The sequence below is a fragment of the Haplochromis burtoni genome, unplaced genomic scaffold (genome assembly GCF_018398535.1).
Source record: "Haplochromis burtoni strain Fernald_Lab_line unplaced genomic scaffold, NCSU_Asbu1 Contig_120, whole genome shotgun sequence".
NCBI lineage: Eukaryota > Metazoa > Chordata > Actinopteri > Cichliformes > Cichlidae > Haplochromis > Haplochromis burtoni.
In genome coordinates this window covers 480,685-508,331 of record NW_024582481.1, presented here as the reverse complement: position 1 = coordinate 508,331, position 27,647 = coordinate 480,685, and the positions used below count along the sequence as shown (strand labels likewise).

General features: G+C 39.0%; 4 protein-coding genes across 5 annotated transcripts; 1 reads left to right on the top strand and 3 right to left on the bottom strand.

The window, feature by feature from the left end:
* The first annotated feature begins 4,744 nt into the window (after positions 1–4,744).
* Positions 4,745–9,686, top strand: LOC102294225 (potassium channel subfamily K member 5). Its single transcript, XM_005943151.3, has 5 exons — positions 4,745–5,194; positions 5,719–5,830; positions 7,051–7,217; positions 7,302–7,470; positions 7,551–9,686. The coding sequence occupies exons 1-5, from the start codon at positions 5,012–5,014 to the stop codon at positions 8,252–8,254; spliced, it is 1,335 nt and encodes a 444-aa protein (XP_005943213.1). The 5' UTR covers positions 4,745–5,011; the 3' UTR covers positions 8,255–9,686.
* Positions 8,414–12,775, bottom strand: LOC102293913 (serum paraoxonase/arylesterase 2). The gene is made up of 9 exons (XM_005943150.3): positions 12,633–12,775; positions 12,331–12,398; positions 12,060–12,115; positions 11,796–11,961; positions 10,183–10,306; positions 9,733–9,933; positions 9,408–9,489; positions 8,732–8,860; positions 8,414–8,655 (listed from the first exon to the last, which is right to left on the bottom strand). Exons 1-9 carry the CDS (start codon positions 12,713–12,715, stop codon positions 8,494–8,496), a joined length of 1,071 nt encoding a protein of 356 aa, XP_005943212.1. The 5' UTR covers positions 12,716–12,775; the 3' UTR covers positions 8,414–8,493.
* Positions 12,776–14,612: 1,837 nt separating this feature from the next.
* LOC102293625 (serum paraoxonase/arylesterase 2) lies at positions 14,613–17,801 on the bottom strand. Its single transcript, XM_005943149.3, has 9 exons — positions 17,642–17,801; positions 17,493–17,563; positions 17,348–17,403; positions 17,014–17,176; positions 16,494–16,620; positions 16,117–16,320; positions 15,949–16,030; positions 15,222–15,350; positions 14,613–15,107 (listed from the first exon to the last, which is right to left on the bottom strand). Exons 1-9 carry the CDS (start codon positions 17,716–17,718, stop codon positions 14,946–14,948), a joined length of 1,071 nt encoding a protein of 356 aa, XP_005943211.1. The 5' UTR covers positions 17,719–17,801; the 3' UTR covers positions 14,613–14,945.
* Positions 17,802–20,837: 3,036 nt separating this feature from the next.
* LOC102292229 (casein kinase II subunit alpha) lies at positions 20,838–27,264 on the bottom strand. Of its 2 annotated transcripts, none has more exons than XM_014340364.2 (15): positions 27,141–27,264; positions 26,331–26,422; positions 25,927–26,003; positions 25,598–25,726; positions 25,369–25,480; positions 25,173–25,274; positions 25,032–25,082; positions 24,870–24,929; positions 24,676–24,759; positions 24,453–24,563; positions 24,237–24,338; positions 22,802–22,902; positions 22,562–22,710; positions 22,370–22,459; positions 20,838–21,689 (listed from the first exon to the last, which is right to left on the bottom strand). In XM_014340364.2, exons 4-15 carry the CDS (start codon positions 25,696–25,698, stop codon positions 21,574–21,576), a joined length of 1,179 nt encoding a protein of 392 aa, XP_014195850.1. In that variant the 5' UTR covers positions 25,699–25,726; positions 25,927–26,003; positions 26,331–26,422; positions 27,141–27,264; the 3' UTR covers positions 20,838–21,573. The 2 variants fall into 2 exon arrangements, with proteins under 2 accessions (XP_014195850.1, XP_042079754.1); XM_042223820.1 differs by lacking the exon at positions 27,141–27,264 and adding an exon at positions 26,549–27,112.
* Between the last annotated feature and the right edge of the window lie 383 nt (positions 27,265–27,647).

The following is a 27,647-nucleotide window of genomic DNA, read 5'->3' as shown; positions in this document are numbered from 1 at the left end:
CACGCCCTGTACCCTTCCATTTACATCTTATGTAAAACAATATGTGCAGCTTAAAAAAATGCTTTAAAATGTGAAGTTGGAGTGCATCTGAGAGAGGCACAGTTGCAGGAGGTTTTCTCTGTTGTTTTTTTAGCTCAGAAACTGAGCTCTCAAAAGCACTAACGTGATAGATGGTAAGAGTACATCAATATTAATTTTGCACCATTATGTTATGAAGAATTTATGAAGCGGGAATGTTCCATGCGTCTGCCCTTTCCTTCCCACGGACAAGTTGCCCCTTCTTATTCTACTAGGACACATTTGACTCTCTTGCACTTTAAGGACAATAAATTACGCTATGAAAGGTACAGAGCAGGAAAACAGCTGAACGAGAGTGAATTTAAATGATCAATTTATTATTAATGAAGGTAAAACGATTGTTGTGCTCTGCACTCCACTTTGTAGTGATGCTCTATCCTTCTGCCCCTCTGTGGTGCAATTTTCACTTTGAATGTATTTACTTGTTTATTTTAATCTTAACTATAAAAACAAGAGTTAAAAATGTCTTCTTTTTTTTTGCTTCAATCATGTTATACTGCTAATCAATGCAGTATAACAATCAATCTCCTTTCATAAGGAGAAAAAAAAGAGAAAATTCTAATAAAGATACTGTTGAGGAAGTCAGATTGGAAGCAACATGCTTACATACATGTGTTTGGATGTCATCTGATTTTAATGGCCGGTTTGAACATTGAACAAATTGTGGCAAAAATGTGTTCTCAGCCAACGAAGGATAGATGTGATCTGCTGAAGCTACTGTACAAAGGTGTGTTGGGTTAGTTTGCACTGCCACCTGGTGGTTGACTTCAATGTAGTTTTGCATGTAAACTCCCAGAATGGAAGCTTTTAATTTCAGTAACAGTGTGATGGTAAAACCAGTCTCATCTTTGTATCATAAACCAGAGTAAACCTTTCACTAAAATCATCTTTCCATTATTCACTTTTATCCATGTGTAAGTCATATTTTGAGTCTAGTAACAAACAAAACAAAAACAAAAAAAGACACTGAGGCGGAAGATCAGCTAGTCCAAGCAGTTCAGCGTAAATTATATCAGATGAGTAAGAGAGGATCACCGCCAATTCTAGAGGTGTAATGCATGCTGGGAGCGGGTGTTCATGAGAGATAAAGACCTGTTTGCGTCCAGATACCTCAGGGTGACACCATTAAACAACTCCTCCCAAAATTTAACTAGGCTTCGAGTAACCAGCAGTAAAACAAAAACTATGTGGCATAATTTTTGACAGGAAGTACACTATAGCCTTTTCAGATCAAAGCCTTAACAAAAGCAATCTTCTCAATTCTAAAACATTTTTTTAACCCCCAAATTTTATTTTTCCCAGATAGAAAGAAAGTGCCAGAGCTGACTCTTCCCTCACATCCACTACCCCAAAAAATACTGATAGAGTCTGAAGTCTGAACCCAAAGTGAATGGTTTAAAATAGAAATAATGAATAAATGAATATTTAATCATCTCTCTAAAGCTTGATGAGCTACGTCTTTAGGGAAATGCTTCCTCAATATAAGTGAAAAGCATCTGTGCAGCTATTTAATTATACAAACACTCTGCATTAACTATGAATTGCATTCAGGTGCATTAGGAGGACATCACTGGTGCACATGACAGGGTAAAAATAAAAATCATTGTAGGGCTTCAGCAGCGCACTCACAAAGCACAGCACGAATGCCTTTCATTCAAATTAAATGGGATAATACTCACATTATATCCACGTAGAAGGTCATTTCATAATGCATGCGCAGTCGCAGATGGAGTGACCAGGTCAAGACAGAAAGAGGGAGAGGGGGACAAAAGTGCATCAATAAAAAAAACACTTTTCTGTTTAAACAGTACAGATTTTAAGGATTTAGTTTAAAAGCTGAGGTAGACAATAATATTATACATGATATTAATAAATGGCACTGCCTGTTAAGAAGTAGCATGCAGTGCTAGCATCATTTGAAGCACATGAAAGGAAGGGGAATGGGCCTGGTTATAGGTGACTTATCAGCTGTCCGCTCAAAGTAATTACATCACCAAATGTTTTCTTTCTCGGCTTCTTTTTCTCCACATTAACAAACAGGCGTTGAGTTTTTACACAGTTACTACACCACTGCTGCTACCTGCATTCTTCCTATTATGCTAAGTATGTAAAGTATTTAGGGCCCGGGAGCTTTGAGGTACTGGGAGCAGCCTAACGACACACCTCTGCATTCATTTGTGGGCATTTTTCTTTCTTGTTATGAAGTCATATTACTGCAGTAGGTCAGCAGTTCTACTTATCTTTTTGTTTTCCTTACCACAAATACTCCTGACCTCGCATAATCCTTCTAAATGCGTTGCAGTGAACTCTTCACGAACCACCGCCGTGAAGAAAACACGCCGTGGAGAAAAGCTCCTGCAGGTGAAAAAAAGGTGTGCAACCTAAACACAAGCAGTGTCTAAGACTGCGGGTCATACCTGAACACGTAGCAGTCTCCTCTGTGCGTCTTCTCCACCTTCAGCTTGCTGCCATAATTCCGGTGTTTACCTTCAAGGCTAGTTGGAAAGTATCGATGGGGTTTCCACAGGGAGGCGGTGACGCAGCCACAATGACGAAGCACTAAGTACTGGTGATGGGTGGAGATCAGAGGTGGGAGCTTTGCTCAAAATCCTCATGGGGTTCTTATTTAGTTCTCACACAGTCTGTAAAGCAAAGATCTTTTTTCTCACACGCAAAGACATTTTTGTTTGAGCCTGTCTTTACAGATGAGTGTAAGCGGCCCTGCTGAGGGGACTGACTCGGGGCTGCTCTGCCAACTATATGACAACTTTAGGGCCTGAGTACCTGAACAGCTTCTTCTAGTAAACTGTTGGAAACTTTCAATGTGATATCATAAGTCACTAGAGCTATTTGTGTCTGTGTGTGTTTTGTTTTTATTTTACAGCTGGCTCCACACAGAGGCGCTGTTGTGCATGCATGTGTGAGAGTGCAGGTAATGGTGGTATTTACAGTCACCAAGGAACTTTTATATTTACTGAGACGTGTTCCTGTATATGTATCAGGAGTTAATAAAAGTCGTGTTACTGCATGATTTGTCCCTCTGATCTCATGTGTTATCGTGTGTCCTCTAAAAAATACACAAATAAATAAATAAATGGCTCCCTCTTGTCACGGCCTGTCATGGGTTTGCATTGGTCCCCTAGAGTAAGTGAATGCACAGAGTACTAAATCAGCCCTCACAAATAGACAGCGCCCTTTGATGACCTGGGATGTCTTCTTTAAAATGCAGAGTGAAATCCCAAAAGGTGCAATAGACCTCAATCTAACAGCTGATGCAGCTGGAGCATCTGTCGCCGCGTTACCTAAAGCCCAGAGGTCTATGCTGGCTCTGTCCCAGCAGGATATTATAACATACCCTTATAGATTTACTCCAGTGATGTGGAGTGGAACATTCACTTCAAACGACTTTAAACATTAAAAAAGAAGCTTGAATTCAGATTCGATTTTTGTAATCTATAAATTTAAGGAAACTTGAAATTCTATTTAGTTTTCAAATGCAAATATTTCAACCCTTATTATCACACAAAGCAGCCAGGATCCGCCCAGTGTGGAAACATTTAACTCCTGCACAAGATAAGAGCGACCGTTTCCCTAAACACACTGTGGAACGGCGTTAATGAAGTCATGTTGCCCCCTGCTGAACGTTTTCATTAAAGCGGAAGATGTTAGATAATATAATTTTGTTTTAGTTCTCCACTTTAGCTATTACTTCCCCCACAAGAAGGTTATGATTTTGGTATTATTTGCGCGCGTGTCGTTCAATCTGTCAACACCATAGCTCGATATAAAGGGCGACCGTGGCTCAGGGGGTTGGGAATCGCATCTGTAACCGGAAGGTCGCCGGTTCGATCCCCGGGCTCTCTGTCCTGGTCGTTGTGTCCCTGGGCAAGACACTTTACCCTACTTGCCTGCTGGTGTTGGCCAGAGGGGCCGATGGCGCGATATGGCAGCCTCGCTTCTGTCAGTCTGCCCCAGGGCAGCTGTGGCTACAACTGTAGCTCCCTCCACCAGTGTGTGAATGTGAGCATGAATGAATAGTCGTATTGTAAAGCGCTTTGGGTGCCTTGAAAAGCGCTATATAAATCCAATCTATTATTATTATATGTTTTGAATTAATTCTGATTAAAAAAAATGAAAGAAAAACCTTGTGGTGATAAAGAGGGAGGTCAATTTAACAATCTATTAAAATTTGACGTACACTCAGCAAGGTCTACAAGATCAACTTAAAGATCTATTGGTCAAAAAATAAAGAGAAAGCAACAAAAATAAACACATTTTTTAAGAAAGCCTAACAGCTTAGAAGCTATGATTCTTATAAAAGTGGTGTGTGTATTATCATTATACAGAACGTAACCTATAATATCACATTAACTGATTATGACCAACCCCTAATAAATTTGTGATCAAAAACTTTTTTCATTTTATATTTACTAAACATCTAAAAAAAATCACTACACAATCAGACGCACTATGCACATGTACTATATTCGCATAAAAAACTAATTACACTCAAAATTATGTCAAGTACATTTAAGTGCGTTTAAAAAGAACAGAGAAAACAAAATGAATGCATACAACAAGAAACAAAACAGTACTATTCCCTTAAAAGTTGATCCTGCCCATAGAGTGAGCGGCGGAGGTGTGTACTGTCGTAGTGCTTCTTGTTATAAACAGAAGTAACTCAGGATCGATTGTTTTGGGTTTTTTAAGTTGTTGTTTTGTTTTTTTAAGACTTTCTATACTTGATCTAATTAGAAGACACGTACATATATTTTTTACATGTATATGTTTTGTTTTTTATTTGTTCTGAGTTTAATTCCATCCCAGCTGTGAACCCATTATGTTAACCAGGAAAAGGCCAGGTAGGATTAGGACAGCCCTCTGCGGGAATGTGACTTAGTCAGCGTGCTCGGACTGAAGTTATGACTTTAATATGGCTGATAAAGGTCCGCTTTTAACTTCGTGTATAATTTTTTATCTGTCGATTGGAGGCGCGATATTCCAAATTTTTGAAGAAGAAAACTGGAAATCAGCCAGAGACCTCTATGTCAAAGAAAAGGAAGACATTCTGAAGAAATTTAACTTGACTAAAGAGAATCTGACTGAGATACTGAAGGTATGATGAACCCATCTCTATGTAAAGGTAACAAGTCGAGCTTTTGTTTACAGAGGCTTCATTTCGTTACATACTGTATTGCTTATCTTACATTCCAGCGTGGACATTAGAAAGGAAAGGAAAATGTCATTGCCTCCACATGTCCGGATGTATCAAACCAGTTTTACGTGATTTTGAACAGAAATGCAAACGTGTAAAGAGTAACTATCAAGCTAAACATTCTCAGAGGGAGCGGGGGAAGTGAAAATCCTCTTATTTAACAGCACAGAAAAGTTGTGAAACTTCAAACAAAACACTGATGTGTGCGCTGGGTGTGGAGCAGCCATGCAACATCAAGGACAGAACAAAAACATAAAGGCTGGCACAACGCGTGCCCGTCGGTAGCCTGAGCCTTTAGTTAAGACTTTGAGGAGTTGTAAATATTTCCAGTTATTCGGTTACAAATAAATAAGTAAAGTAGTAGCAGAAGTATTAGATTTATGTTTTTTTTTCTGGGACTGATTGATTGTGTTAACTTTCTAAAGGTAGTATCAGAGGCTGCCGGGCAAGGCGTGGCGATCTCCGGGGACAAGGATCGCAGTCCGTGGGACTGGGGGAGTTCTGCCATCTTCGCTGCCTCCATTGTCACCACTATAGGTATGAAAGACTCAGAAGTTGACACACTTCATGTTCATGTTGTAATAGCATCCACTTCTTCTTCTTCTTCTTCTTCTGGTTGCTGCCATTTCTTTGACAATAGGGTTGGCTCAGGAACGCCCAATCGACTTGCTTTAACAACATGTCTGGCCCTGCCACAGGCAGGCAATGTGTCCAGGGTGTACCCCGCCTCTTATATTCGAAGCTGGATAGGCTGGGATAATATTCATGTAACACGATGCCTCTTCACTAAAAGCTGCATTTCTCTGGGCCTAATTGTCATTGTTTGTTTATAAGACACATTATAAGCTTCACAACAGTTACTACAGGGATGAAGCTATGGGTACTCTGATGCTGTGACTGTTTCAGAACAGGAAATGCTTTGTCCCAAAAGTTGGGAAATTATCGTGATTTGGATCTGAAATGTTTGTGCACTGGAGTTTTCCTGCAAAATGTCCAATAAAGAACGTTATAAAGAGAAACCAGAGCATAACTGAGACGGTAAATCCTAATCCTCATTGTTTTTTAGTTCAAGTGTCTTCTAGGACTTTGTTTTCCATATATAAAGCAGCAGAGAGACAGACACCCTCCCTACTTTTCCTACACTTAGATTACACTTTATCAAAAAGGAAAGTTGTTTTTTTTTTCCTTTTAAGCTTATCATAAGGCTGGATCAGGTGACCATGAATACTCCCTTAGCTATGCAGCAACAGGGCTTGGCTGCTTGGGGCATCCCATGATACACTGAGGGTATTTTTTTTCTTCAGTCACTTTTTTTCTTTTAACTCACTGTGTGTTTATACACCACCCTGGATTTAATCATTAGCTTTTATTGATCTGTGCTTCTCTTCCAAAGTGTTTCTTTTGTCCTATTTTCCTCCCTTCACCCCCAACCGGTCACAGCAGTTGGCTGCTCCTCCCTGAACCTGGTTCTGCTGAAGGCTCTTCCTGTTAAAAGGGGGTGTTTCCTTTCCGCTGTTGCCAAGTGCTTGCTCATGAGGGTTGCATGATTGTTGGGTTTATGGTTGTTTTTCTGTGTTAGCCCTGCAACAGACTGGCAGTGTGTCCTGGGTGTACCCTGCCTCTCGCCCTGTGGTAGCTGGGATGGGCTTCAGCCCTCCCCATGACCCTGATAGAACAAACAGAAGAGGAAAATCTTCCTAAAATACTTATCACATCATGGACTGGTGTGATTGAATATTTTCTCACTGTATCTACAGGTTATGGTAATATTGCCCCCAGGACAAAAGGTGGACGTATTTTCTGCATCCTTTATGGTCTGTGTGGGATCCCTCTGTGTCTGGTATGGATAAGTGAGCTGGGTTCATTCTTTGGAGACCGGGCCAAGCGTCTGTCTGGGGTGATGATAGACAAAGGCATATCAGTGGTAAGGTCTGACTAACAATTAGTGTTTATCTGAAATTATGAAGTTTCAGTGTCAAATAATATTTTTTTCCCTCTGTTTTGTCAGAAAAAAGTCCAGTATACCTGTATAGCCTTGTTCCTTCTATGGGGGCTGTTGGTGCATCTGGTGATTCCGCCGTTTGTTTTCATGTCCATGGAACAATGGACCTACTTAGAAGGTTTCTACTTCTCTTTCATCACACTCACAACAGTTGGCTTTGGAGATTATGTGGCAGGTAGGTTTTTACATTTGGCACAATTTGAATTGCTGAATTGAGGATATCCAAGTAATTTCAGCCCATAACTCTCATTTTAGGCGTAAATCCAGACATAAACTACCCCCGCCTCTACATAGTAGGTAAAGAATTATGGATTTGCATGGGCCTAGCTTGGCTGTCCCTGTTCTTCAGCTGGAATGTCCACATGGTAGTTGACGCTTCCAAAGTACTAAAGAAAAAATGGCAAAAACGCAGGCACAGAAACTTCTATCATGAGGAGCTAGTGTCTTTAGAGGACAAGCCACATGGAAATGTAAAGCCCAACGCTGTTGACATCTTTGGCTTCTTATCTGAAAAGGAGGAAGACTACAATACTGTCATAAAAGAGATTGGAATGAGAAGACACAAACCAGCGCCAGCAGACAAAATGAATCGCTCAAAGAGCTGCAGTGACCTCCACGGCACCTCTATCCACAACTTGGAGCACTCTCCAAGGCGCAGACGTATGATCAGTATCAGCGAAGTATTCCTCAATGCAAAGGCCGAGGGGGACAATGACACAAAAGACGAGATGCTCCCGTTATTGCAAGAAAGCATGGGGGACCCTGAAGTGCGTGTGGAAACTGACGAGGAACAAAAGGACAGCTGTGCTGCTGATTCAGAAGATTGTGATATTGCCCTCAGTGGACCTGCCAAAATAGAAGAGGAAACTGTAGAGCATCCTGATGGGGGGGAGACTAGGTTTAGGATTTCCAAGGTGGCTGAAGAAGAATTGCTGTTGGAAAATGATGAGAAAGGGTAAAAGAATTGTCCAAAGGCGTATGCTGCTTTAATGTACCGAAAGAACAAAATGTGGAAATGACACTGCATATGGCATCTACAGGAACAAAAGCTGACAGTCGAATGGTTTCCTGTCTTACAAGGTCACTATTTTTTTATAAATAGCAAAAAACATGTTTACTTTTTTTTTATTTTTTTATTTTTTTATTCTTTCATCCCTTTACAACATTTGTATTCATTAAGCAACAGTGATCAATGGCATTATTTTAGAAGACAGTATAAGGCTTTGTGGAAAACAGAGCCAATAAGCAACTTTCCCTCATAAGGAGCTGCTACACTGGAGCCCATAAGGACATGGCCATCATCCGCGTACTCCATGCTCACCACTGGCTGCTTTGAGTGAATATTCTTGATCCGGAGCACCTGAAGGACACATTCATAAAATGAATAGGTAAAAATCTAGCTGCAATGTTTTTCTTTTATTTTTAAACAAACTAACCTCAGAGCCAGGTGGATCTTCAGGATCATAGCTTGACAACTTCATGGCATTTGGGTGACAACCCAGCCATACGTCACCTGTCTTGTGGTCCACCTCGATGTTGTCACAAAGTGATCCAACAGCTACAGACTGAAAGCATCACATGTTGTTTACATGCTGTAAATGAAACCTGATTATTCTGTCCTTGTGTATGACGTTAAAGCAACAATCCAACCTTCTTTTCTTTTTTCTTCTTGCAACAGAACTTCTTTCTTATTCAGCAGAATTCAAACGATTAGTGCTACTTTTATGTCTACATGTTAAATATGAAGCTACAGTATTATGAAAAATGTACAGGCAGCTGTCACTGATACCCCTCAGCAGATGTACCTATGGTATACATTTTTAAAATTCTAGGCTACAGGAAAGTTCATCTTTGACCTCGAGGTCATTGAGATTTAAACTCGTTTTTACTAGATTCACCTAAGGTATCGTACGTCACCTCATTCTCCACTTGGGCATCCACTCTGCCCACAGGACGGGGTGATGACAATACCCCCTCAACCTCTCATGGCTGAGGGGTAAAAACTGCAACACTAGGCTGGGCTTAGCTTCACATTTAGCACGCAGATATGAGAGTTTTGGGTTGTTGTTTTGTTTTTGTTTTTTCTGACTTTAGAATACACAACACTATTACCTTGATGTACCTCAATTGTTCCCCTTCTTGCCTTTCAAAAACATCTATGTCATGATCCATAATATCCGAAACGTATATGTACCTGTGTTTAAAAAATAAAATAAAATAAAAATCATGTTACAATAACAAACTGTAAATCTCATCCCACTCCTTTTCAAGCATCTAAATTGTGTTTTATATAGAGATGTGGATGACAATTCGATGTCTTCACTTAATTTACAATGTATTCTGTTATTTCTGTTGTATTTCTGTCTGAAATAAAACAGACATTTAACTCAATCAACACATACATGATCACTGATTGGTGGAAGGAACTGAGATTAACCTTTTGTCAGGAGATATGTTTATGCCGTTTGGGGACCGCAGACCATCGGCCACCACCCTCACTTCGTGTGGACTGTAGAACACCACGTCACACCAGGTTAAGTCCAAAAAGACAGTAATAAGCAGAAGTGCATCACTGTGAAAGTAGCGGTCATTTGTGGCGTAGAAGCTCTCCACTCCGACTGCAACAATGTCATTCACACTGAAAAACATGGAACAACAAGCACACAAAGCGTTTTATAAAACGTGCCTCGGTTACACAAGCACTTTTTTCCCCCCTATGCTTTTTATCTAACATTTGCATACATTCATGCTCTGATGGATGCATCGGAGAGCAGCTTGGGGTTAGTATCATGCCCAAGGACATTTGGCACACAGGCTTTACATGATGGGATGAGCCACAGCCACCCCAATAAATAAGGCATTAAAAGGTTTCTCATACAGTTCATACCTGTGGAGTAAGGGGTGGGTGATGGTTTTTATGTGCACGAGTGTGTCTTCCTCAACATAACGAAAGATCTCTACTTGGCTGTTGTGATGAGGGTGATTGACCACAAACAGGTACACAGAGTCATCTGCAGAGAAGAAGAAAAGTCTTGTCAACCCTGCTGTGTGGAGGAAACGTAGGTTTCCCTTAGTGTTTAAGTCATGTTGGTGCTCAGGGAAATAAACAACTAAAATAGCTTGTTATTGTTTAAAAAAATAAAAATAAAAATAAAGCAGACACGCACATACACCAATTTAGGCTGCAGACTCATAGTAAATTGTCACCTTCTTTCCTTCCCTAAAGCAGTGAGGAGCAATTTACTTTTTTATAGCCTGACCCAACAGGAACTTATGCTTAAGTAAGGGGACAAGCTAAATGCAGACAAAATATCAAAGCCTCACAAAACTCACTTTTAGTACACAGAGATGTTTTTGGCACATATAGGAAAATCTCAGCTGTGTATCAAGGACACTGTAATGTAACTGCCTCCTCTTATTCATTTGTCCAAAACCTGTTATCAAGTAAAATGAATAAAGGCAACGAAAATACTGATCATATTTGCATCATTACATTAATTAAAATTATTGTTTTCCTTAGCTGTAAACATAAGGCCCCAAATTTCTTTATGCATTTCACTGTCACTGGCCTTTAACCTTTGGCATCTCACACTGTTGATACAAAGTATTCTGCTCATTTTAGACAATATTCCAGAAAAGACTGGTCCACACAATAGGATGTTTCATAAAGCAGATGGATATGCAACACATAATCACTAGCCAGATGAATCCAAAATTTATACTAGACACTACGGTGAACATCACCACGCTAATACCAGTGAAAGATATTAGCAGTATCATGCTATAGGGGGTGTTGTTCAGAAGCAAGGGGCAAGTCCTTGAAGAAAACTTGGATGAAGGTACAAAAGTCCTAAGCCTATGGCCATGGAGAACCTTCAGCATGAAGAACCAAAGACTACAGCCAAGACAATACTAGAGGAGCTTCAGACGTGTTCCTGAACAAGTCTGGGAAGATCCATTTGGAAAATTAGATACATTTCCAAAACCTACATGTGCAAAGCTTGTAGAGACTTAACCAAGACGACTTTAGTTCATTTATAAGTCACAGTAACAGTGTAAGGTATACTGCCCTAAATGTACTATGACAGAATGCACAGTCACCACTCAAAGACCCATTCATGTCATTTAGTCCAGAATTACTGGCATACCAAAAAATACCCCTCCCTTCATACTTATGTGCGATCTCATTTCCAAATGAGAATGATCAAAACAAAAAAAAAAAAAAAAAAAAAGACGACAAACAACATGGCTCACAGACTTTCCAGAGAAACAACAATATTACACAAAATTAGCTGCAGTTAAAAGCTGTGTTACATTGTATATCTGCCTTATGTAAATACAAGTACTGTGTGTAGCACGTGGGTGTGCAAAAAAAAAAAAAACATCAGCCCTTCTAACTTTACAAACCTATGCATGCGTGCATAAGGGTACAATGGAAAAAAACAACCCGAATACATTTCTGTTACTTAAAATAATAACAAATTTGATGCCATTATTCACCTGCTTCATCAGTGTATGCACTAATGCCATGTGGGTTGAACGAGCTGAGGTCCAGTTCTCCGCTGATTTGCAGCTCCACTGGAGTGGGTTTCGGGTGCAGCAGATCCAAAACATACATTTTCCCTGGTTCATCAGAAAACGAATGTAATCCAGGAAACTTCAACCCCTGAGCCGTGAACACTACATGTTAGAAACTTTTCTAAATGTGGGGCTTTGCTCAAGAGGTCATCACACAAACAATTGCCCATGAAATTAATAACATACCGTACTCATGAAGGCCAGTCCATCTTTCAGTATTGTGATATCCTCTGCCCCATATTCTGTACAAACAAACAAATCAATAAATATATTTCCCCTTCTCAGTCCTTACAGAGAGCACAGTCTTATGTCATGCCTTGGTGACGCATGCTCTACAGACAGTTGTGTGAACTTCAGACCCTTCAGCTAATGCCACATGTTAAACGCAGTTTAAACGTGATTTTCACGATGCAAACCCCAGAACGAAGATATGAGCATGAATACAAAGATTACATACCAATATTCTGCAAATAATGACAGCTGAGGTGTTTCACTGGAATCTCTCTGGAAGCAAGCATGATTTCCCTGCGGAAGAAGTTTACAGAGCCATTACAAAGAAGCAGTACAAATCAGTACTACAGTTTGAAAGTCTGCTCGAGAAGCCCAAGGATACATTTGTTAAGTCTTTCCATGAAAACATTGGCCACACTTCAACGTGCTTTAGCAAACAACAGCTGTGAACATTTACAATCTGTGCTGCCAATCCCCAAATTTAATGCGACATATGACGTCAGATTTTCTTGTCGGAACAGAACTTACTTCAGTTTAAGGAACCTGTGTCCACTGAAAACTGCAAAGGCAGCAACAGCAACAGCAAGTAGTACTTTCTTCATGGCAGCCATGTTTATAAGTGTCAGGGGTTACCTATGGAAGTGCCATGATTTTCAATGTGCATTAACACAACTGCCCCAAAGATGGAGACAGAGTGCTAAAATTAGTTTGATCTGTTAAAATTAGAAACAGCTGCTAAGACTAAAAAAAAAAAAAGAAAAGAAAGAAAAGAAAACATGGATCTTTTTTGTTGTTGTTGTTCCTTGTAACAAGTCAAGGTAGCATTAATTTTAGGGTATTTATAACATAAAATATTTGCCCAAAGAAAGAAACAAAGTTTAGTGAATATAAATGCATAGCTACACACGGTATATGAATAATGGATTATTTATGCAGCACAACTTAAAAGCTACACTGTATCCGAACACACCGCACGTACGTGTGCACTGCTACCATCAAATCTCAGTTGGAAAAATATCATGGTGTATTTTTTTTCTGTTTCGTTTTATTTGCACACACATAGAATCAACAACAACAATAATGTACAGTTTAAGAATAAGAACAACCACCTTCCCTATAACATGAACAGGTAAGCAGCTGGAACAGACAAGTTACATACAATCATTTACAAATATAATAAATATATATTTGTGCTATTAGAAATAAACATAGTTTTTAATTGTTTTTGAAAGAATAAAATGCAGTTGTGAACTGAAGAACTGGTGATAGTTTGTTCCAATAAAGAGGTTCTCAATATTGATGTGTATTTTGCTTTCTGCATAAGGGTAAATAAAAATCACCATGGTGTCTTGTTTAGTAAGTATGTACATCTGAAAAAGACATAAAAGAAATGTTGCAAAACAACTAGTAAATCACCAATTAAATATACATACTTATACATAAAAAGAGATATGCAATATTTATTCACATTAAATGTTGTCAAGATTTAGTATTTTACAAAAAGAGGAAAGTCTATTTGAAAAATTCATTATCTGCAAAAATGTCTTTTGAATTAATATAATTTTATGAAGACACAGCACCCCAAACACTATTACAATATATTATGTGTGGACAAATTAAAGTATAATACAATATCAACACACAAGCACAATTTATGAAATGCAGTACTCAGAATACCAATCATGTTCATTAACTTTCTGAGAGAATAACCGAGAAGCCTAAGGACAACTTTGTGAAATCTATATCAGTATAGACAATGTTGGGACATCCTGCTAATGAGATGATGGATGGTGTCCTGAGGGATCCCCCCTCCCCTAGAGTACGTCGGGCCCTCAGGCCACCCTCATGAAGTTTAGTTACTGTTGTCCATCTAGTGCACCTGTTCTTAATCTCATTAACAAGACCTAATCAATATCCCAGAAGCGATGTGATGCTATAATCTAATTAAAAGGTGTTCCTTTATCTCTTTCTTTATTTTGGGGGCAGTGTGTATACAGTGGGAGAAACAGTTATGTGATTCCCTGCTGAATTCCTAAGTTCTGTCACTTACAAAGGCATAAACAGTCTATGCCCCCCCCCCAAAAAAACCCCAAAACTAAAAAACCCCACACTACATACAACTTTAAAACTGACCTGCACGTCATTGAGTGAAAAACGTATATGATCCCCTAAAACCCAGGAAGAATTCTGGCTCCCACTGAATGGTTGCATGCCCATATGGCACAAACACTCAATCAAGCAATCAATCACAAAAAGCACACCTGTCCACAGAATCAATTTCTTTAATTCCATCCAATCAGCAAGAAGGTGACAAGTGTTGGTGTTGTTATTTGTAGATGGAAGAAATATAAAATGACCATCAATCGCCCTCGCTCTGGAGCTCCAAGCCAGATCTTGCCTCATGGGTGAGGATGATTGTGAAAAGGGTGATGGATCAAATAACATTCCTCGCCCCCCCCCGGTTGACAAGTGTGCATTTACTTACTGGGGACACAGTGGACAACTTCATTGTGGAACCACAACAAATCTATTTATTAAAGTTCACATTTCACCTTTTATTTAAAGCCAAATACAGACAGTCACAAATTATCAAATTAAAAACATTATTTTCATAATTGTTCCAATTATTTAACAGTGAAGCAAATATCTTGATAGTTCAGTCATTTCTGTGTCTAATACCACTTTTGTAGGCTGAACGCAGTGCAGTATAAACTGTCCCAGTTGAGAACAGATACAAATATTTGTTTTCCCTTTTTTTTTGTCCTTTTAAACACCTGAATTGAGATTTTTTTTTTCCCCCTCTCATGTGTTAAAGTGAGTGGCAGTGTTTGCTTTCATTGTCTACTGTAAATCACAGCACAAGGCTTTGTGGAACACAGAGCCAATGAGCAACTTCCCTCCATACGAAGCGGCTACTGAAGAGCCCATGATCACATGTCCATTGTCTGCATACACCTGTGTAACCACAGGCTGATCAGAATGAACATTCTGGATACGGATGATCTGCAAACATACGAAATCATAAGATGTTAAACATAATCAGATCAATCTCTACAAATGGGTGCATGTGCTGTTATATAGTGAGAAAAGAAACACAAATAAGAAGAAACACCAGACCTCTGATCCTGGTGGGTCTTTGGGGTCAAACATGAGAGCCTTCCATGCATTAGGGTGACAGCCTAACCAAAGGTCACCATTTTCAGGGTCAACCTCGACGTTGTCACAGAGTGTACCCACAGCAACAGACTGGTTAAATGTGAAACGAAAGACTGCAATTACACACACACACTATATATATATATATATAAATAAAAGACTTTAACTCTGCAAGTACTTGCAGTGAGCATATTCAGCGTTTGTATTTTCTTTTAACACCAAATGTAGATATATTTAATACATGACTTTTTTTAGACTAAATAAATAGCACGATAAATTTTTAAGCAATAATTTGGGGGAAAAATGCTGGATATGCCAAAATGATTCAAGTTAAAACTCATATATGCAAATTTATATTAATTTTTAAATAAATCAGTTAGAAGGTTCAATTAAAAACAACAACAACAACAACAACAACAAAAAATAAAACACTTTTTTTTAAATTGAATTTTTATGTAATGATTTTATCATGACCATAATTAATTTATGGTTCAGCCTTAGTTCAATTCAAGCCACAGACACGAATCCCTTGTGGCAAGAGAACTGAAAGGGACTTTGTAAATATAGCAATATTATTTAAAAAATGTTGATAAATTATCAAAGTATTTTTCAATGGATTTCAATTTTTTTTTTAAACTGTCAAAAAAGCAATTCCACACTGTTGTGGTAAGTCAGTTTTATTAGCTACCTTGACGTTGGCCAATGAATTGTCTTCTTTCCGCTCCAACACGTGCACTTTTTGATCAAAAAATTCTACGACATAAATATACCTATAAAAGAGAGAACGTTAAAATAAAGACATTCAGATATTTGAAACATATGTAACCGTGTGCAAGGGCCTCGTGATCATTCTTACCTTTTGTCTGGTGACATGTTGATTCCATTTGCAAAGAAATAACCCTCAGAGACCACTTTTACCTCCTCAGTACTATAGTACACAACATTAGCCCACGTCAGAGGCAGTAAAGGCTCCACAAATACTTTCAGGATTTCTTGGTTAAAATAGTGATCATTTGTTGCATAGAAGCTATCCACTCCCACTGCAACAATATCATTTACGCTAGAATAGAAAGGAAACAAAAAATGTTTTGTCGTGTTATTATACATTAACATGCGCATGATTTGTATGGAACTATATTATGACATGAGATGGTCGCACAAATATTGTTTAAGGCTGACTATTCAGTAAATCTCAAATGTCATTTATAACAGAAATTTGTCATATTACTTTACCTGTAGAGAAGTTCATGTTTAATGGTTTTCAGGTGCTCTAGGGCACGGTCCTCCTCCACAAACTTGAATAGCTCCACTTGGCTTTTATGTTGAGGATGATTGACAACAAACAGGTAGACTGTGCTATCTGGAAAAAACAATAAGAAAGGCAGAGAACAATAATAATGTCTATAAGGCGTGTGTGTGTGACTGTGTCAAAGTTGAGGAGCATGCAGAACTTGAAATTAAATAAAAAGAAAATTATCACTAGGCTTTGCAAACACACTCATGAAAAGCCTGGCTATTCTTACTGTACTTACATGGTACCACCTGTAAGTATCACAGCAGGTTTGACCACATGCTTGGCAAGCACACACAAGCAAAAGAAAAAAGTAAACATTGTCCTCAGTGCCCTAAGTTGAGCAATAAATTGCAAAGTTTACTCAAATCGAGGACATCAGACTTTTTGCCTTCCAGATGCCATTCTGTGGACACTTGCATGCGATGTGTGCAAATGCATATGAACTGTAGGGTTGTTTACCACTTGGATCGATGTATACACTGATGCCATGAGGGTTGAAAGAGTCAAGATCAAAGTTCCTTGGCATGCGGAGCTCTACTGGTTTCATCTGAGAATCCTGTAGATCAAGCAGAAATATCTTTCCAGGCACATCTGAGGAAGGCAGTCCAGGAAACTTCAGACCCTGCACACACAAAGCATGAAAAATACTGTAATTATACAAAGTGTAATAACACTTGCTACATTATAAATTCCTGATGTTATTAACATTCTTATTACACACGATTGCTATGGGCTTTAAGGCTGTTAACCTAAGAGGTGGAGATTTGGCTGCTTTACAGCAAAAACAACTTACAGTGCTGATAAGGGCAAGCCCGTTTTCCAGGATCGTTATATCCTCCGATCCATAATCTAAAAGCACAATATCCACATATTGTTAATTTTTCTGGTTTCTAGTCTGCATCAAAGTATCGGCTGCATTTTCTTGCATGTTGGCTTACCCAGATTTTTGAGTGCAACACAGTTGGGGAGGTGTTTCGGGATGATCTCTCTAGTAGCAAGGCACCTTTTCCTGCAGAGTTTGCATAAAAAAAGTTATTTTGAAACAGTCCGAGCGCACAAAAGTGCTTCGACATGAACGCTGTAGTACCTGAGGTTGATAAATCTCTCTCCTAACAGCACCGACAAGGCAGCTACAAAAAGTGAAATGTATGCCAGCTTTCCCATTTTGAAATCTGGAGGAGGAAAGGTTTTCAAACGGACTTAAAAACTGCAACAGCGGGGCGTTCCCGAAATGCTGCATTCAGGACAATCCGAAATACCGCTTCTTACCATGTGAAATAAGAAATGCATCACTTATATATATCGCATTGTGAATCTCTAAATTTGATAAACACGTAAATTTGCTGTAGATCCAAAGAGTTAGCATCTAAAAGACAGATCTATGTTGTTTGTGCGCATGAAAGTTGGGTATTTTGAAAGTTGACAGATGTTGCATGTTTTGCCCTTAGTAGACGATGAAGTGCACACAGCCTGCAGGTTTGTTCCTAATATTCTAAACACATTCTACCAGCAGAGTTGCCTCATGATTAACATTTGGCCTCTTGACTCTGCACATGCAATGGAGTCACCTTTGTGTGTAATATGTACCTTTGTGAGCCCTCTGGGAACATCCAGTGCACCTGTATGGGATCATCTTTTAGTAAATTTCACTTTCTGTAAGGGGATATGTACTCACTGGTCACTTCATTAGATACACATTTTTAACCCCTTGTTAACAGCTAATGAGCAAGTCACATGGCAGCAACTCAGTGCGTTTAGAAATGTAGACCTGGTAAAGATGACCTGCTGAAGTTGAAACGGAGCATCAGAATGATGGAGAAAGGTGATCTAAGTGGCTGAAAGCGGCATGGTTTTTGGTGCTGGCCTGATTATTTCACTAACTGCTGGGATTTTCCCACACAACCATCGCTAGAGTTTACAGAGGATGGTTTGTAAAAGAGAAACTACCCAGTGAGGAGCAGTTCTTTGGGTGAAAATGGCTCAGAAGTCAGAGGAGAGTGTCTCAAATAAACGCCTGTTTCAGCCAAAGTATGCAGAAGAGCATTTCTCAACACACAGCATGTTGAAGACTGAAGCACATGGGCTAAATCTACACTACTGGCTGCCACGCCTGTGAGCTAAGAAGAGGTGCAGTCCCAAGAAGTAATTTCCGTCACCGAAATTGCTGAATGCACGGGGGAAGGTTTAAAAAGTGTATTGACATTAAAAATGTCTTTTTCAAGAAAGATCTGGCCAAGATTGCAGTAGAAATTGCAACAAGTATAACCTCACCATTCTGCAAAGATATCTTATGAGCCAAAAGAAGATTGGACTGATTGTAATGCAGCTACAAACACACAGAGTGATGAAGATTAAACAGATCGTTCTTTATTTTATATATAAACTCTTCATAAATCCTGCTGACTACAGTCTATTTACTAAAATATGCTAAATGATTACACATAAAAAACACAATTTCTGGCAGTTAATCAGTTGTTGGTATAACACATGAAACTGAAAAGAATATGGCATTATCAACATGAAAGCATGGATCCATCCTGCCTTGTATGGGCGGTTCAGGCTGCTGCTGGTGTAAGGGTGTGGGGGATGTTTGCTTGGCACATTTCGAATCATTGTTTAACTGGCACAGCCTACCTGACCATGTCCATCCCTTTATGACCACAGCGTGCCCATCTCCTGATGGCTGCTTCCAGCCGGATAACGTGCCGTGCCACAAAGTTCAAACCATGCCGAACAGTTTCTTGAACATGACAATGAGTCCATTGTACTCACATGGCCTCCACAGTCACCAGATCTCAAATGAATAAGCAACTTAATGTGACGGAATGGGAGATTCTCATCGCGGATGTGCAGCCAACAAATCTGCAGCAATTGCGTGATGCTCTCACGTCAACACAAAGCAAAATCTCTGAGGAATGTTTCCAGTACCTTAATGAACCTATGCCATATAGAATTTTAAGACAAAAAAGGGCTCAACCCAGAACAAGCAAGATGTACCTAATGAAGTGGCCGGTGACTATGCAAGTCATGCTGACTCACTCTCAGGTTTGCTGCTGTTGGTTACAGCATGATCAGGGCTGTGAATGCAGGTCCTTCCCACGTTTTAGACAGAATTAAAAACAAGCAAGCAAACACACAGAAGTCTTAATTAACAGTAATGTGAACATGAGTTGTGTATAATTATGGCATTGGATAGTTTTACTAATGTTTCTTAAGGTCAGCTATTCAATAAATCTCATATATAGCTTTTAGCAAGTTTGTAGTAGGTAAAGGGAAGTAGAGAAGTGTTTTTATGGTTTTCAGGTCCACGGGGGAAGTGGTGGCCTCCGAGCAGCCTGAGGATAGTTTGGGCCTGCTGTGAAGTATCAGTTTAACTAGTGACATAGCAAAAAGGAGCGAGTTGACAGACCCCTCTGAATTCATAAATCAGGTGTGACTCTCTTTCTCCATGCTCCCTGCACTAATGGCTTGCTAAACTTCTCTCTCTTCCTGGCCTTTGAAAAATCTGCACTCACACCACAGTTTGGAGACTAATGTTTGCTTTTGTAATCTGGACAACCTTCCTTCCAATGCAAGGTTTCAGCATTAGGCTCTTTTTGAACCAGTAGTGAAGATAACCATTTAAAAGCCTTCTATCGCCACTCATTCACATTTTCAGTGTAACTGGACAGAAAAAAAGGACTATTTCTCTATTTTTCCTTCTTTTTTTTTAATAACAGCTACCCAAACTATGACTAAAGTGACTTCTTTTAGCCACAATAATCATATATTAAAAATAAGATATTGCCAGTTATAAAAACATGGGGTTAGCTTCCAAAATTAGCAGCCTGGTGATGTTTTTTCTTTTTTTTCATGAACAGAATGGCCTGCGATATTCAGAAATCCCAGCCTAATTCATTGTTTTATTCCACGCTTGCACTGGGGCGTGGTCCTCGACAAGCTCGAACAGCTCTACCTGGTTCTGAGAATTTTATCTGACAAATGATAAGAAAAATATAATATGGAAATAATCTCAAGGGGTGTGTGTGAGCGATTACATATGTATTCATTTGTTCTCTCCCACACAGAGGTTGCCGTCAGGTATTTCGAACCCTTACATTCTAAAAACACACCTATATCCACTAGTCCATCTAAAGGAAACCTAATATTAGGTGTAAATATTCATTCAAGTAAACTTTTCTTGCAGTAAACAATGACTATGGTGTTTCCATTCACTGACACATACCTACATGACCAGCCTGATGTACTGGTGTATATTCAATAACATGTAGGGCCTGCAAAACCCTGTTTAAATTGTTTATTTTTGAAGTTGTTTTCTGTAGGTGATGACCCCTCCCAACATAAAACAAAAAAGTTACAAAATTGTCTATAATCAAAATCATGTGTAAGAGACTTCATAAAAAACAAACATGAACACATACATACACATACAGAAGTGAAGTAACATAAAATTGGCAAACTATTGACCCTGTGAAACTCAGCATTGGGTGCATGCAACCTGACAGTAACTGTAGAATATCTACAAAAAGTCCAATTAAAGAACGATAGCGTCTAACAACTTCAAAACACCTACAACTCCTGCACATTACATCGTGTGCGACCAGCGAGCGCTGTTGGGTGGGGCGCGCCAGATTCCTGACTCTTGTTTCGTGAAGTCGTGTCAAAGGTTCACAGTGTAATACAGCAGGATCCCCGTCAAACAGTTTCAAGAGCAAGACTGTATATTTGAAACATACAAAATAAATTTTTATTATCCATTCTCTTCAGGTCTACATCTCATTAGGATTTCTAGACAATAGCATTGTCAAGTAACACACCCAAATTAATTTCTAATAATTCTGACAGGTGCAACAATACATTTCTGTCAAGTCCAGGTGTCAAAATAGAACTGAATGTGAAAAGCAATTTAAATCTTCTTTGTTATTTTTCCAACATAAAAGGGGGAGCCATGGCCCTGGGTCGTAGTGAGAGCTACGTGGGTCATGGCCGTGGGACACAAACACGGGTGAGGAAGTGGCTTCAGGGCTGGGCCCCGGTGGCCGCAGGGACTTGTGTGGCCAGGGTGTTGGGGGCGGGGATGACGGGTGATCCAGCAATGTTAGCCATGGGCTGTGTGGAGGACATTGAGGTGATGCCTAGGAAAGGAAGAAGGATCATTAATCACCCGGAAAATGCACAATTACAGAAAGGAGGGAGATCAAAGAACGGGCATCACGATGGGCTGGATCTTACACCACAAGTAAAAATATTCATAATCACAAAGTTCAAGCCAGCTAGAATAATACAGGTGTTTTCAAAATGTTCCATAGTTATAATATACAATCAGCACACATCTTCGTACACACGCATGCTGTTAGGTTGCTTCAATTTGTTTCAACTGAACTTTTCTATTTTCAAAAGGAAAAAGTGTGAAGCTGTCCAGGTGCCATTCTGAGAAAAATAAATATGAGCAACTTCTGCAGAGCATGCCTTAAACGCAGCTGCAGCTGATATTATTATGCACCAAAGTTACCTGATGCAATCTATAAGAAATGTTGCCACATTACTAATCAGAAAATCACAGCTCTAAACGGTGATGTACTTTATTAATGTTTTTTAACACCAGTGCATAACTTTAACTGCAGCCACTGTCAGGTGCTCCTTCAAAAAAAAAAAAAAAAAGTCAACAAAGTCACACCTCTACTTTACAGTAAAGGGCTAATTATAGATATCTAACAGAGGTCATCTATCTTCTAGATAATTCTTTGCAAAAGCATCGTGCAGCTAGCAAGACTGTTGTCTGTAAGTGCATGCCACTTTGAACAAGATTACTCACCGGCCATCATACTTGAGGAGCTGACTGGAGTGGAGCTGGCAGCCATCCCTCCAGGAGTGGCCCCCCTTCCCTGATCTTTTACGATGGGATCTGAGAACAAACATGTATGTAAGCAACCACAAAATGTTAAAAAAACAAAAACAAACAAACAAAAAAAGCAATACATGCAGAGACAGGAAATACAAGACTTACAGAAGTAAGGATGATCCATGGCCTCTCTGGCCGTGAGGCGGGCTTGATGGTCGTAACGCAGCAGTTTGTCAAGGAAGTCTAGAGCCTCTGTACTGACTAGGTGCTGGTTCTCGCTGTGCACAAACCTTTCCCACCTTTTGCGGGAATGCCTAGAGGCAAAAAATTGGCCATTGAAACTTAGTCATAAGCCAAAACACTCAATGGATGCTTTATTATGAACAAGCAGCTATGATCTTTTACCTTCCCAGAATGTCATTGAACCGTGGATCCAGCTCAATGTTGTACTTGTCAATGTAGTCATACAGGTCCTCTGTGCCAAGTACTTTTGCAATTCGCACAAGCTGCAAAACAAACAAAAAAATTACAAATAATAATAATAAAAAAAGCAGTTGGATTACATGAAGCATTTGTTTGACCATGGTGTGTACAGACCAATAATTAATGGTGGGAGAGTACAAATACAGGACAACACATTTTGTTATATTAAGACTGGGCATGTTTGACACTCATTCTGTTCATTCTGCTTTTAATCATAAAACTTATCAAAGCACGCTTAAAGGAAAATAATTTCAAAACCTGATGATAGTAATTATTTAAGAATCAGACGTTATTTTTATTTTAAAGAAAAATCCCCAAACAAAAAAAATAAAAATTCTCTCTCTCTCTCTCTCTCTCTCTCTATATATATAAAAATTTGCTACATCATACCAACAAAAAAAAACAACAAAAAAACAAAAAAAAAACCACAGTTCCAGTGGTTCATTTTCTTATCAGTCACACATATTTCCAGAAAATAAAAGCCCATGCGAATCAACGTGTAATTTAACCTTTTACTGTGATTCAGTATTTTTTATTAGCAATGACCAAAGGTTTCCTATTTATCGATGGTGGTTTACTTCAACTGGGTGGAGCATCTAGAGAAATGATTAACTGATCGTAGCACAGTCATCGTTATGATAGCTTTTCCTTTGAAAGTATATGAATCAACCTTGTGACCCTTAAACTGGTTTGAAATGCTATGACTGTTTCAGTAAGTAAGAAATACCGATATGAATCATCTGTCGCTCGCTGCATTTTGATATTATAATTCAAGAAATGGAATTATGCTAGATGAATTAATGCTGATAAATACAACTGAAAACTGCATTAGCAGGTGATCAAAAGCTAAAATGTACAAATAATCAAATATGGAATACTAATGTTTTATAAGAGAGGTTCAATAAAGGATCCTAACTATTTAGTTACAATAAAGAGGACTTGATGCTAGGCTTCAATTTAATGGACTACTTTAGCATCTTGACCTTAGTCCTAGTGTAGATAAGCAAAGCTCCTAACATAACTGACATTACAGACGGGATTAAACTGTGTCATGACGTACGTCCTTAGATATGTCGTCACGTCTTGCACCCTTTGTTTTTTTCCTGGTTCATTTAATACATCAAGCTGGCACAAAGTTAAGAATAAACAAACCCTGAAGCAATCGCTGCTGGTTTTCCACACAAGGTTATGATGACACCAGCGCCTGCTCTGAGAATACTAGTGTGACTGTGTAGAAAATAAAAATACTCTGTATTGTGGGAAAAAAAAAAAGCTCTGCAGCTCTATTTTGGCCATAAGGTCCCTGACCACACTGACAAGACTATATTTAAAGAACAAAAACAAAAAAAGATCATACCTGATCATAGTTGTCATGACCATGAAAGAAAGGTTCCTTCCTGAAGATCATGCTGGCAAGCATGCAACCCAAACTCCACATGTCCAAGCTGTAGTCATACATCTACAAATAATATGAAGACGGGCACTGGATTGAAGTGGCTTCCTGACTTGATTATATATTGAACACAGACATTTATTTGCCTCTACATGCAGATAGTAATATAAATAGTTTCACCTGGTAGTCTACCAGCAGTTCAGGTCCTTTGAAGTACCTGGATGCCACTCTCACGTTGTATTCTTGGTTTGGATGGTAGAATTCAGCCAAACCCCAATCGATTAGACGGAGCTGAACAAGACGAACAAGTCAGAATATGCTGCAATAACTGTATCGGGCTACAAGCCTAAGCTGGTGTGAACCACAAATGATAATGACAATAGCCAACATAATAATACAATACCTTTCTATGTTCATGATCAATCATTACATTGTGTGGCTTGACGTCTCTGTGCATAATTCCCATACTGTGGCAGTAATCCAGAGCCTGCCATTAAAAAAAATTAAAAATAAATAAATAAAAAGATATATATTGATCTAACGTTTCCAAAATAACAGAACAGCTGGTGCAATCCACATGTACGAAAAACTGCTTACCTTTAAGATTTCGTACATGTAGAACCGTATGTCAAAGTCGGACAGAGTTTGATACAATTGCTATAAAAGAATAAAAAAACAAAACAAATTAGAGGCAGTTTGGGGAAAAAACAGTAAGATTAACATTTCAAAATTAGCAGTCCACAAAAACAACATCATTACCTTGAAGTCTGTGTTGTTGACATGTTCAAACACCAGAGCTGGGGTCCGTGACTAAAAGAAAAAGGGAAATGTGTGTTTTTGCAAAAAGTCTTTCGCGTTTAAAAGCCTCGAATTATTTTAAGTAGAAAAACAGAACATTACCACAGGGTCCTTGACGATATCTAACAGTGAGATGATATTTGGACCACCCCTCAAATTCTCCAGGATCTTTATTTCTCTCTTGATTTTCTTTTTCTTGACAGGCTATGGACAGGGACGAGGTCTCATGAGGCTTATAAAATCTCAACTGAAGTGACAAGGTGAAATCCACCAACAATCAATCGATAAACATCCATACCTTCAGTATTTTGACGACCACTTTTTCATTGTTTGTGATGTTTATGGCTTCAAACACTTCACTATATTTGCCTCTCCCTAGTTTTCTGACTAGCTGATAGTCGTCTTGGTTGCTGGGGAAAAATTTTTTAAAAGTCAGAGTTAAAAACCAAAGGAAAAAAACAAAAAAAAACAAAAAAACAAAAACAAAAACTAAACCAAGGTCACCAACAATAACCCCTTTTCCTTACCCCCATTCAACAACATGGGACTCATAGTCCCAGTATTCCCGAGGTCTCTGTGTGTTTACATCAGGGTAAACTCGAGAGCGGCTTGGAACAGGGCCAGACATATTCTACAAAGGGTCTTCTCTAAATCTCCTGAGATGAGACAGAAAAAGAACAAATGAAATTATACAATAAAGCTCTATTAAAATCACAGGGGCACAAATGTGCAAGACAAATACATACTGATGGTTACATAAGCATTTTTGAGTACTGGTTTAGCATTCCAACTGTTATAAACAGCCTTGTATATAAAATGTTGGCCAAATATTGAAATATAAGACAGCACAGCATACCTGGGAGGTTTCCTCCAGGACAATGGTGAAAGGTGAACTGAAACAAAGTTGGCTGAAATGCCTCTACGGTAAGTAAGCTACATAGGAAAACAGACAAAAAAATATACACATATATATATTGTTAAAAACCATACCAGTTCTTGGCATTTATTAAATATTACAGGAAGAAATGATGAGCAATGTGTAGCAAAAAGTTTAAGACATATTTAGACTCTCAATGGTAGCCTGATTAAAACTTTCAAAAGGAAAATGTGAATATTCCCCACACGCTACAGAAGAGCAGTAATAATATCTTAAGTAAAACAGAGCAATTTTAAAGTAAAACAGACACGTTTAAACAAAACTAAGGATAGCCCGGGGATGTCTAGTGTGTGGAAATGTGCTGGCGTATAAAATGGAGCAACCTGAATGTTAAATGGGGGCATCCAACCAGTCTAATCAGGAGGTACGGGGTTCAATACAGTCATCACTGGGGGCTACACCAAGCCAGTATCTCCTGTTGAAACGGGGCAGAAATGTAGGTTAATTAAAATCAACAGTATCAATCAGGAAAACACGAGCAGTGTGCTAGCCAACGTACGCCAACCACTATATAACGTTATTAAGGTTATGTCAAATTTACGAGCACACGAAGAGCATCCAGTCGACAAATGATCTATCTGCTACGAGACACGCGTTCAGCTGGAGCCAGTTTGCCCGCTTAATACTTTGATGAAGAGGTGAAATGTGCGCACAAGCCTTCTGTGGCCCCACAAGGCCTACTGTGGAGCTAAGAGATAGCCGGGCAGCTGGCTTACATGCTAGTTAGCATTAGCTTCGCCAACTGCAGAGTAAAAAAAGCCGGGTACAAAGTCACAACAAGCTCTCGACCACACTATGGGTCTGTAACGGAAAGAAAATAATAATTCTGCGTTAAAGTAGTAAAACGACTTTCCAATTGCCCATTATTAAAGTGGAACTTCACAAAAAGCTTCGAAAAAATACATTTCTTAAAGCTAAAAAGTGCTAAGCTAACAAGCTAGGGGAGTGAATAGCCAGCTTGGCTGGCGAGGCAACTGGCTGACAACGCCTTGAAAAAACACCCTTGAATCACTGTGATCGAACAGCAGAATGGCGTCGCGGCTGTGTTACTTATCCATAGCCTTTCCTCGTGTGCATAGCACCCACAAATAGCTCTAAACCAACGAATATTTGCGATTAAATAACCCGATTACCTCTCAGCGTTGTTGGGACGTCAATATGGCGATGCTCGAGATCAAGAGCTTAGTGCGAACAGCCTCTCCTGCAGGGGGCGCTCTCTCTTTTCCTTTTCATAGGGAGACTGTAACTCAGTCTGCCACCAACAGGTCTCGCTAGAGGAGGAAACTTTGATCCGGACGTCTCTGTAGTTAAAGCTTTTTAGTTTATGTAAAACTCAGTGTTCGGTTCCACAAGTAGACTAAAACATCCCATCTGTTAAAAACAAGTAAATGTATGAATATAAATAAATGTATTACTGTGTGCATAATATTGTATTTTGGCTTTCTTGTTTCTATTTTGTTTCTATTTTTTATTTTTTTCTAATATATCTCTAATTCATTTTTTCTTCCTGTACCTTGTGCTTTTGTAACAAGTGAATTTCCCCTGTGTGGGCTTAAGCAAGGCCAATGCCTATATTTATCTGAGCATCACAAACGGTTTACTTAATTCAGTACTGTTATTTTCACATCTGACATCGGGAA

Bases quoted from the DNA above. Each gene is read 5' to 3' on its own strand.
- LOC102293625 (XM_005943149.3), bottom strand. From the start codon at position 17,718: ATGGGAAAGCTGGCATACATTTCACTTTTTGTAGCTGCCTTGTCGGTG. The intron at 16,321-16,493 runs GTAAAGTAATAT...TTTCTATTCTAG, and splicing joins AAACATGAACTTCTCTACAG to CGTAAATGATATTGTTGCAG. The intron at 15,351-15,948 runs GTAGCTAATAAA...ACATTTAACCAG, and splicing joins ATTCATTGGCCAACGTCAAG to TCTGTTGCTGTGGGTACACT.
- LOC102293913 (XM_005943150.3), bottom strand. From the start codon at position 12,715: ATGGCTGCCATGAAGAAAGTACTACTTGCTGTTGCTGTTGCTGCCTTT. The intron at 12,399-12,632 runs GTAAGTTCTGTT...CTTCTTCCGCAG, and splicing joins CACAGGTTCCTTAAACTGAA to GGAAATCATGCTTGCTTCCA. The intron at 12,116-12,330 runs GTATGTAATCTT...TTGTTTGTACAG, and splicing joins TCATTATTTGCAGAATATTG to AATATGGGGCAGAGGATATC.
- LOC102294225 (XM_005943151.3), top strand. From the start codon at position 5,012: ATGGCTGATAAAGGTCCGCTTTTAACTTCGTGTATAATTTTTTATCTG. The intron at 5,831-7,050 runs GTATGAAAGACT...CTGTATCTACAG, and splicing joins CTCCATTGTCACCACTATAG to GTTATGGTAATATTGCCCCC. The intron at 7,471-7,550 runs GTAGGTTTTTAC...CTCTCATTTTAG, and splicing joins CTTTGGAGATTATGTGGCAG to GCGTAAATCCAGACATAAAC.
- LOC102292229 (XM_014340364.2), bottom strand. From the start codon at position 25,698: ATGTCTGGCCCTGTTCCAAGCCGCTCTCGAGTTTACCCTGATGTAAAC. The intron at 24,760-24,869 runs GTAAGCAGTTTT...TTTTAATGGCAG, and splicing joins ACATGTACGAAATCTTAAAG to GCTCTGGATTACTGCCACAG. The intron at 21,690-22,369 runs GTGAGTAATCTT...TTCCTTTCCTAG, and splicing joins CTCCTCAAGTATGATGGCCG to GCATCACCTCAATGTCCTCC.